Raw genomic sequence first — 10,396 nt, forward strand, 5'->3', positions numbered from 1 at the left:
ACCCCAACATCACAAAAAGAAAACATTATCTGCGACATCCAACCACCCATACCATGATGGCCCAAAGGTCTAGGATCACCCAAAGCAGGTGATCAGGTCAGTAGTAGCCCAGTGCTACGTCACCTACACCGTTCACCTTACTTCCTCCCATCACATAGGCACTTACAGAATGGTGAATACAGAACAATAAGATGGCTGAGAGGTCACAGTCATGCAATTTTTATTACAGTACATTATATAATTCTTCTATTTTGCGGGGTGGGGGGTGTACCAGGAATTGAATCCAGCGGCGCTTAACCACTGAGCCACATCCCCAGCCATATATATATATATATATATATATATATATATATATGTATTTTTTTTTTTTAAGAGGGTCTTGCTGAGTTGCTTAGGGCCTCACTAAATTGCTGAGGCTGGCTTTAAACTCATGATCCTCCTGCCTCAGCCTCCCAAGCTGCTGAGATTACAAGCATGGGCCACTACACCCAACTAATTATTTTATTACTAATGTCAGTCTCTTCCTATACCAAATTCATTGGTTAAATTTTATTGTATGTGTAAGGAAAATCATTGTATGTACAAGTTTCAGTACCACATGTGATTTCAGTCATCCACAGAGTGTCGCAGAACACACCCCTGCAGATGAGAGGGACTGTAAATTGGTGTTCTGGTGGGCAGGCCTAGGGTGAAGAACTCAAGGCTCAACTCTTAACCTCTAAACCCAGATACATTTTGATTTCCTGAGCTTTCACAAAGGCAGTCATCCTGAGTTGCTTTTTAGGGGGGTGCCCCAATTGGGGGTCTGCAGCAGAGGGGTGATGTGCTTATGGGGTGTGCCTGGCATGGAGGAAGGTGCTCTGGTTAGAGGAGGGACCCTACTTGGGCAAGGTCCCAGGTTCCTGGTAGGGAGGAATGCCCCAGCTGCTAGGAGGGATTCCAGCTAGGGGAATGTCCCAACTCCACATGTATTCTGATTGGGAGGATGTCCTAAGGATTGAGAAACTGCACAGAGGGGATTCCCCTCTAGGGAGATGATCCAGCTGGCAGTGGTGTCCTGAATGGGAAGGGGGTATTCCAGTATGGAGGAGTGCCCTGGTTGGGAGGTGTCCCAGTTAGGGGGTAGCTCTGGTTAAGAATGGGTGCTCTGGCTGGGAGTGATGTCACACTGGAAGGGTTGATGGACTGGGGTTTCTCAGATGAGATGCTGCCCCTGGCTATCCCCAGGCACATACTTGCTATGCACAGGGCAAGGACTTTCTTGCACACCAAGCACCCTTCGCTGGACAATGTACTTAGAGCCTCATAAAGCCTTTTAGGCTACCTGCTTCCTGTGGCCAAATCTGTCTCTTCTGTCCCTGAGACTTGAGAAAAGCATACAGCAAAACTGATGTTCTCACTGCCAAGAACTAAGGACGCTCTGAGTCTTGACAGTCATAGACTCAGTCTCATGAGGAAAAAATAGAAAAATGACTCTGCTACATCTGCAGTGTCAGTGTACACAGATAAAGAGGAATGGACAGCCCTAAGTGCCATTCCAGTTTTCTTTAGGGCGATTCAACTGTTCTGTCAAAGCCCTTGAGCTCCCAACCCACCCTCCCTGTATCCCACTCCATCTCCACTCCTGCCTTAGGACCTCCTCTGACCTCTCCAGGAAACTTTTATCTCTAGTATCTGCAGGGTTCACTTTGCTGTGTACCTCTAGTTAACAATGAGATCGCCCAGCCCTTTGCTTTATCTGGCTCTGTATCCTGCATGTCACATGACAACCCTGTATTCTTACTGGGCATGTTATCTGTCTTATCCTAGGATAGCACTGTTTTGTGTGCTCAGAATAATACAAGAGACAAATAGTTGTTAGATGAACATATGCAGTTAAAATGTGGGGGAAACCCCTTACCATGCAAATGTGACCACAAATGCATGTGACAAGTAGGCTACAGGCAGGCGTCCCACTCCAATTTTGTAGACCTGCCTTCCTTTGATGGCCACTGACCACATATCCACAGTTTTCATCAGGTGATGTGTGCTTATCAAGCCTAGACAGACTTGAGAGGCAGGCACTGTTGGCACCCTCACAAGTGATGGAAGCCAGGAAACCAAGCACCTGTGGGGTGGCACTGGCTAGAGGCCAAGATGGGACTCCAACCCAGGCCTCTTTCCTGGGTTGGAAGTAGATGCACTACTTCTAGCATGTGTTTACAGACTAACCCACCTGTAGCCTCCTGTCCGCCTTCTTCCAGTTGTCATCCTTCCCCTTGTCCCAGGGAGCTAGTGTTAGCTGAGTACAAGGCTACCTGGCCAGAGCCCACACTGCCAACTGCAAGGGCTGGCCTACAGCGTGTGCAAGTGACAGCCCATAGTCCATCTGTCCATCTGAAGCTACAGCCTAGGGATGACAGCCACTTACCAGGCCTGTCCTCTGGTGCAATCAGGTTAGTGAGTATGTGACCTATTCCCTAAGAGTCACAAACTTGTTACTCAGCCAAGGTGGCTGACACACCTAGTATCTCTCCACTCTATCAGAGAAGTCATGTGGCCCAAATCTACCCTGACCACCCCCATTGAGTCATTCCCATGGAGCAACAAAGGCAGCACCTCCAGGCCCTCCCTTAGAGCAGCAGGGTGCCTCTCTGGGAAACACTGCCCACAGTACCCCACCTATCTAGCTCTGGAAGCCTAGAACATAGCCTTCAAAGCATGGTCCTGGGTGAGAGCAGACAGGCATGACCTGCAGAGCCAGCTGAGCATTGGTGTTAACAGCCTCCAAAGGCCCAAGGGAGGGGGTTCCACTGTGGGCAGGGGCCTCGCAGGGGAAGGATGCATCTGGGAGGGGGCAAAGATGGAGCAGAACCAAAGAAAAGGTGGGAGCACCAGGTCCAAGCAACACAGGCCGGAGGCTGCAGGGCATCCGTGCATGGAGGCAGGCCAGCCTCTGTCCTGCAGAGGCAGGCTCTACAAATATAACACTTTATTTACAGAGTTTCTCTAGTCTCTGGTCCCTGTCTCCCCCATCTCGACCTCAGGGAGAAGAGGGCTGACAATAGGGAAGCCGAGAGAGGTTGTTCCAGCCAAGAGGTGGCCTGGACAGGCATGAGTCCTGAGCGGCCAGGCCAGGCAGAGAGCTAAGGCACGAGGCCCTGGGCACCCCATCCCAGGGCAGAGGCCAGGCCCACCAGGAAAGGCAGCATGAGGTCAGCTCTCAAGGGTCAGCTCCTGGGAGTCAGGCCAAGGTCTGCACCACTGCAGCTCTGCTCATAAGAAGGTGGGGCCTCTGTGGGGAGAGAGTTGTGTCTGCAAGGGGCTGTGGCATCTCCTCCCCAACCTCCATCCCTGGCCTTCCCACTCACCATAGGGGTAGCCCCAAGAACTGTACTCCGGGGGAAGGATCAAGGCGCTGGTGGTGGGCACTGGGCCCCCAAAGCCCTCTGCAAAGTAGGGGACAGTGGCACCTGTAGAGATGCACAAGGGAGGGTGCAGAGAGTGGGGAGCAGGACTGCCATCATGAGCACAGGGCTCAGGGGCGACAGGCACAGAACACAAGACAGCAGGTGGTGGCTGCTGCTGTGAGTGGCTCTTGGTGGAGAGGGAGACCAGGTCCGAGAAGTGGGGGCCGCCAGCCACAACCTCAGCTTCCTCCTGGGGTGGTGCGGAAGGCACCACTGGGGGTGAGGGTCCAGCAGGTGGCTCCAAGCCTGGCCCAGGGCTCAGGGGAGCATGGTTCACAGCAATATTGCCAACAAAGATGGGGAGGGTCACGGTGGCTTCAGGCACCTTCATGGAGACCTGGGGAGGATGGGGGTGGTGAGGGGCCAGGGTCAAGGCCACCCAGCCTCAGGCCACCCCACCCTCAGCAGCACCAAACCTGCAGGTAATAGTCAATGTGGATAAGGCTGCAGCCCGGCAAGGCCGACTGTGGCAAGGCAGGCACCAAGATCTGCTCTTGCCACTGCGCACGCCTCCAGGCCTTGACACCAGCACCCTCCACCTCCGCAATGGTCCGCACGTCGTAGATCCAGCGCTTGGCCTTATAAGACACTTTCTGGGGAAAAAAACAGCTTATGAGCCTGGGAAGGCTGGCAACCAACCCGTCCCTCCACCTGTACCACGGGGATAGGCCTGAGTAGCCACAGCTCACTGACCTGCAGCAGACTGGCCACCACAGGGCTGGTGTCCTTGCCCGACTGGTTCTCTATCTCAGCCTGCAGCCGTAGCACCTGCCCCACCACATAGCCTCGGAGATCAGTGCTGGCCGTGAGGACCACACTGCCTGTCTTCACCAACTTGTAGGAGAACTTCTTGGTGGCAGAGGCCACGTTAGGTTGCTAGACAGAAAGGGAAGTGGGGAGCAGGTGAATGTGAACAGAATTCCTGCAGCACTGGGACAAGCCCTCTCAATCCTGCCCCAGATACCAGTGATCAGCTCAATACAAAGGCTGCTACACCCAAACCCTCAGTTCTGCCCCGCACCATGGACAGATGGGGACCACCAAGGAGGTCACTGTTCCATCCTCACCTCAATGTCTGGGATGCTGTTCAGGTTCAGAGGGCTCAAGATATAGAATACAAGGCTGCACTTGTGATCCTTGGAGAAACGTGCAGTGTCGATGGTAGCCCTCACCTGGTGCACAATCCTGCCAAAAGGACCCTCAAAGGACGTGGGTGCTGTGGCTAGGGAGAGAGCAGGAACTGGCGTCTGGCAACTCTACCTATGGGGCCTACCCTCCCAGGCCATTGTCCCTAGCAGCCATTCAAGCTGGGCTCTCACCAGGAAGCAGGAACTGGAAGGGGAAGCTGTGCTCTCCAGCGGGCAGGCTCCCTGCAGAGACAGGAGGAAGGTGGGGGCCAGCCTCAGGAGGCCCATGGGGCAGCCACAGTGCCAGGACAGCAGTGGCCCTGCAGCTGCCCAGCCCACACTGGTCTCCCCATCCATCTCAGCACAGCAGCATAGCCCTGGCCTGAGCAAAAGGCTGCAGGTGAGAACTTGGCTTGAACGGGGAGGCGGGGCGCACAGGGGAATAAAATGGCTACACGAAGGTCAGAGCCTACCCAGATCCAGCACCAAAGAAGGGTGCCCCCTTCAGCCACCCAGACACTCTGAGGCAATGCCACAGTGCCTGCAGGGGAAAGAAGCCCACCAGGGCACACAGCCATGGGGAAGTAGCACAGGGTTCCAAGAGACATTTGTGGAGAGGCCAGACAGGCCAACTCCAGACAAGGGCTGCCCTAGGGGTCACCACTTGGATGCTATAAGGGACTGGCTCACAGACTCACCCTTGTCAGCCAATGACAGGGAGCTGTTGAAGTAGCTTTCTTCCACCACCCATCCTGCATCATTAGCCTTGTTGGAGACCCCACAGGAACCCAGGCAGGTCACACGGATTGCTGCAAGGGGAGGAAAGCATGAGCCCCAGCCAGCCTGGCAGCACCCTAGCCAGACAGGAAGCCCCTGCCTTTCCAAGAACACCCTAGCCATCCCTGATCTTAGAGTGCTTTCCAGGAAGCCAGGCTGGCAAAGGAACTGAGTTTCATCTGTCCTGGCATTCAAGGGGGTGGCTCATCCTATTCCTGTAGTAACCCCCAAAATGGTAACCTTGGCCCCCCACCAGACCTGTGAAAACAGCCCCTATAAGGGATTCTTGGGACACCCCACTACTGCAAGTCAGTTAGGCAGGAAGGCACCCCTTCATGCTCCAGGAAGCTAACTGCCAACCCTCACGCTGCAGGAATGTGGTCAGACCTGCCTGAGCAGGTCCACAGTCTGCCACCCCAAAGGGTGGGGCCCCTGACTTCCTGGGCAGCACTGCCCAGGAGGCTGATTTAGCGGGAGGGCCCCATCAGGACCTACTGAAAGCCAAACTCCGATTCCTCAATCCAACATGTCCAGAGCCTGTGGATAGGCAGCCATGGCTGGAAAATCAGACCAGCCAAGGCTGGGCACAGGGAGAATCAACCCAACAGAACCACAGCACAACAGAGGCCCAGGCAAGGATCAGGTGGGAGCCAGTGACAAGCACCCTGCAGTTCCACCCCACCCTTCTCCCTGCAGGGCCAGATCAAGGGTTCTGCTCCTTTCCTTGTGCTTCTCCCGGACTTGATGGGGCCACGTGAGGGGAAGATCGCTCAGACCCTGATGCCTTTCTAATGAAACCACCAGGTGGGAGGAACACGTAGTGTCCAAGTGCCAGAGTTAGCCACACCTGCCTCACCTGGGGTCTGCCTAGGCAAGCCACACCCTGTGGCCCAGGCCTCCTGTGGATCACCCTCAGAACTCCTCCTGCAAACCCTGGCTCATCCTCAGCCCCAAGTGGCTCTCCACATATATACCCCTCTTCCCTTTGACTGATGCCAGGCCTCTGTCCCCGACCCCTGCACCACCCTTTTCTCCTTAGCCTCCATGCCAGGCTAGCCTATCACACTGATCTCAGCCCTGATTTGGAATCTACGCCAGCCTGAGAAACACCAGGGTGAAAGCAGGCCTAGAAAAGTTATCCAGGGGGCTAGAGATGTTGTGTGCTTGGACACACCCTCTTGGACAGAGCATGTTCCTCCTGGATCCTGCAGGTGAATCCTGCAGATGCCCGAACCAACCAAGAATGCTAGAAGGGGAAGGAGGTGCTTCCAGTTCTTCCAGTCGGCAACAGAATTGAAGACACAACTGAAGACATGCACTGCCCACCACTGCCCAAATTCCTAACCCTCAACTCAAACAACAAAATGATTGTTTGAGCTATTTAGCTTAGGGTGATTTGTTATTTTTTTCACTGCTAGGGAGGGAACTCAGGTCTTGTGCCTGCTAGCCAAGTGCTCTACCACTAAGCTACAACCCCATCCATTTGGCGTGACTTTTACATAACAGATGCCCCCTCCCCACTACAAATCAGGGAAAGTGTGATTACTTTCAATTTTAACCTGTCAAATTGGCAAATGTTAAGCACTTTGACATGTGTTAGGTAGGAGATGGAAAACATGATCACCTGCAGGCTGAACACACACTACTGGAGGCAGCAATCCAGGCTTCAATGAAACATCAAGGACCCAGCCTAAACCCCCTTGGAGTGTGGGACATGGAGCCACATGAGCCCAGAAAAACAAACAGCATCCAACCCAGGGTACCCGGGCTCTGTGATCTTCCCAACACATTAAGGATTCTGTGGAGGACCCGGCCTGCCCACTCTCTCAGCAGGATGGTGGGACACAGCTGGCACACAGTACTTCTGCTACTTCCTCACCAAAAGCCTGGAGCTGTTCCTCTGCTGGTCAGCAGAGTTTCAGGTCAGGCTGGGAGTTCCCCATAGAGCCAGTTTTCACTGGTCAAGACCAGAGGCAGAGAGAGGTTGGGTTTTTGCCTTCTCAAATTTCTGGATCAGGCAGGATCTCAGGATGCAATTCCTTTTTTTTTTTTTTTTTTTTTTTTGGTGGTGCTGGGAATTGAACTCAGGGTCTTGTGCATGTGAAGCAAGTACTCTACCAACTGAGCTATATCCCCAGCCCCTCAGTTGCAGTTCTGCCCAAAGAGAAGTGAGGGGAGACCACAGGGCACATTGGAAAGGGTCTCCTTGCTGCTGGAGAGGCACCGGACACAGCATACCCTTCTTTCTGAGTGCAGACTCTCATGATGGCAGTACAGGGGCAGTCACCTAGTCACCCTGCTTCCTCCACTTTCAAACTTTAATGTTGGAGCTGCTTTTTGGTGGTGACCCTGAAGCCTCATTCCTCCTCCCCGATGTGGGGCTACCTGCTCCTGGCAGTAAGTGAGGTGCTCACACCAGCAAGTGCCTGTCATAAGGTCATGGGATGGGGGCAGGGGTGTACTGGCAAGGCATCCACCCCAAAGTGAGGCCTGCGAGCCAAGCACTCAGGTATAAATGCTTCCAAACTGTTGCACGAGGCATAGCAAAACACAAGGCACCAGCCCAGCAGAGTCAGTCTTGGTTGGAACAGGTTGTTCACAGGAACTTCAGGACCTTTCTCCTCACACCAGTGTGTCCACCTGCCTAGCAGCCCCCTCCCTTGCATCCAGCCCTCTAACCTTGAAGACCTCCACTCACTGCTGTCCTGGTCCCAAAGTTCTCAAAATCTGTCCCAACCCCAATGGCTCCCCAAAATGGAGGCAGCCCAGCCTCTGTCACACTCTCTCAGTAAGTCTTACCTGTCCTGCTTCCTAACTGTGTCATGAGAATAACCAGAATGGCCTCCTCCAGAGTACATGAAGCTGACCCATGGAGAATGGGGAGACATGCATCTGACCCACAACGAGAGGTCAAGGAGAGGAAAGAGAGTACAAGGCCACCCTACTTGGCCCCACCTCAGGCTTCAGAAAATTGCTCCTTCCTGGATTCCCTTCCACATCAGCTTTTAGGTAGTTGTGTCCTCATGGCTGGGTGCTGACCATTACTGCTACTCATCGGACAAGTGTTCAATGAGCAAATCCGGGAACCTTGGGGCAGGTCTGCCACCCACATGGGGAGTGAAGGGTCTCCCTGCAGCACCTACTGGACCTAGCAGAAACTTAAAAGAACGATGGTCCTTCCTGTTCCATTCCAGGCAGGGATCAAGGAAAACCTAGTGGCACCCTGGCAAATTCACCCCCATCAATATGAATAATCCAACCTCTTGCCCCAGCTCATATCTCCACTTTTGGGTACATTTTATAGTCAGGACCAAGTGCTGGGGCTCCTTTGGCCTCCATAGGGTCAGCTCTCCATTTATCCACCCTCTACCTACCACAAGGAGGCCAGGGACTTAGGAAGCCAGGGGCTTGGCCCATTCTGTCACTGTGGTGAGCAATGACCTGCTCAACCTAAGCCCATCCAGGGAGGGAATGAAGATGGACAATCCAGGTGGTGAGCTCTACACAAGACCTCTCTCCTGACTGTGGGTTCCTCCTAGCCCAGGAGCACATAGCCTTGAGTCTCACCTGTCTTTTGTGCCCAAGGAGAACTGCCCTGTAGCTGCTGTATCCCCTCTGATGGCCACACCTGCCCCCACCCAAATCACAAACTCCAAGTGGGGACACAGGAGAGGAGGCAACAAAGTCATCACCAGGAAACCCAAGCCCAGAGCCTAAGGGAAGCACCTACAACTCAGCTTCCTCTTAGACCTGGCAACTCAGAAGGTCAGGTGTCAGAAAGCCATCACCCAGCCCAAGACCACTGAGGGGAGGATGACAGCTCTCTGTCCTCACCAGAAGTACAAGCTGCCAGCAGTGCAGAAGCCAGGGAGATCAGGTGCAGAGGGAAGTTGCAGCCGTGGTTCTGTCGAAGCAGCTGGGTGGCTCTCACAAGAGGCCAACGTAGAGAAACATCCCACAGGGACACCCACACCAACCTCTACTCAGAGCTGGGGGTCAGGCAATGGCCACCATGCTGCCCAGCACAACCTGAGGGCTCAGCCATCAAGTCCCTCTCGGAGCCCTGTCCCCAGGAAGCAGCAATATGACTACTACTGAGCACAGGAGCCCCATACCTGCAGAGTGTCCTATCAATGCCACCGTGGAACCCGATCCCAGGCCCCAAAGTCCCAGATGCCTGCATCAGCAGAGGCTCGGGCTCAGCTCCAAGAAGCTGGCTGGGCTAGGGTGAAGGGATACCAGGATGAGCCAATACATACTGCCCCTAAGGACAAACCTTGGGCAGACTGTAAGAAGGTGCCCAGTGGACTCTGCTGGGGATCCGCACTTGAGCCGCGCACTGACGCCCGCGGGGCCGCAGCTCTTAAGAGGAAGAGCCTGCCCCTATGCCTGGTGGCTTAAGAGAGGGGACCCAGAAGGCTAGGTTTCAGATGAGGGCCCAGCAGGTGCGGAGCGCAACTAGATGAGGAAGGCCGGAGTCATGGGTATGTCCACGGTCGCAGTAGCCTTGGCAAGGTGGACAGGTGCTAGGCCCTCACCCGGACTCTGATTGCCCCTAAGCGGAGAGGACAGGAAGGGGCAGATGCGGAAGGACTGGGCCAACGGGCCTGCCTGCCTGCTCCACCCCAGCCGATGCCGGCCACCCACCAACAACAACGGGCCTGCGGCACCCGCAACCGCGACCCAGCCCTCCCGCAGCCCGCCGGGTCCGCCGAGGACTGCAGACCCAGGCCCCAAGAGCGTGAACCACCCGCTTCCGGGAGCTCGGGCCGCGGCAGGTGCGGGCGCGGCCACCGCCCTCCCCCGAGGCACCCCGCGCCCACCTCGGAAGGGTAGCTGCGCCCCCAGACGCACGCGCACGGTCCCGGTCAGAGGCTCCCCTGGGCTGTAGACTACGCGGCCGTGGCTCAGTCGGATCTCGAAGAGCTGCACCCGCCCCATGCCGCGGCCTCCTGCGCCGCGCACTGACGCCCGCCGGGGCCGCAGCTCCGAGACCCGCCCCAAGGACCCGCCTCGAGTCCGAGGACCGCCCCCAGCCCGCCC

The 10,396-nt window shown here is 55.2% G+C and overlaps 1 protein-coding gene across 2 annotated transcripts; it reads right to left on the minus strand.

Annotated features, from left to right (window-relative positions):
- Positions 1-203: 203 nt before the first annotated feature.
- Arrdc1 (arrestin domain containing 1) lies at positions 204-10,394 on the minus strand. 2 transcript variants are annotated; one of them, XM_048813236.1, is made up of 9 exons: positions 10,177-10,353; positions 9,630-9,749; positions 5,275-5,385; positions 4,769-4,819; positions 4,517-4,671; positions 4,143-4,325; positions 3,866-4,042; positions 3,351-3,786; positions 204-3,274 (listed from the first exon to the last, which is right to left on the minus strand). In XM_048813236.1, the coding sequence occupies exons 1-9, from the start codon at positions 10,292-10,294 to the stop codon at positions 3,210-3,212; spliced, it is 1,416 nt and encodes a 471-aa protein (XP_048669193.1). In that variant the 5' UTR covers positions 10,295-10,353; the 3' UTR covers positions 204-3,209. The 2 variants fall into 2 exon arrangements, with proteins under 2 accessions (XP_048669193.1, XP_015361294.1); XM_015505808.2 differs by lacking the exon at positions 9,630-9,749 and having other exon boundaries at positions 10,177-10,394.
- Between the last annotated feature and the right edge of the window lie 2 nt (positions 10,395-10,396).

This window comes from Marmota marmota, unplaced genomic scaffold, assembly GCF_001458135.2.
Source record: "Marmota marmota marmota unplaced genomic scaffold, marMar, whole genome shotgun sequence".
Classification (NCBI taxonomy): Eukaryota; Metazoa; Chordata; class Mammalia; order Rodentia; family Sciuridae; genus Marmota; species Marmota marmota.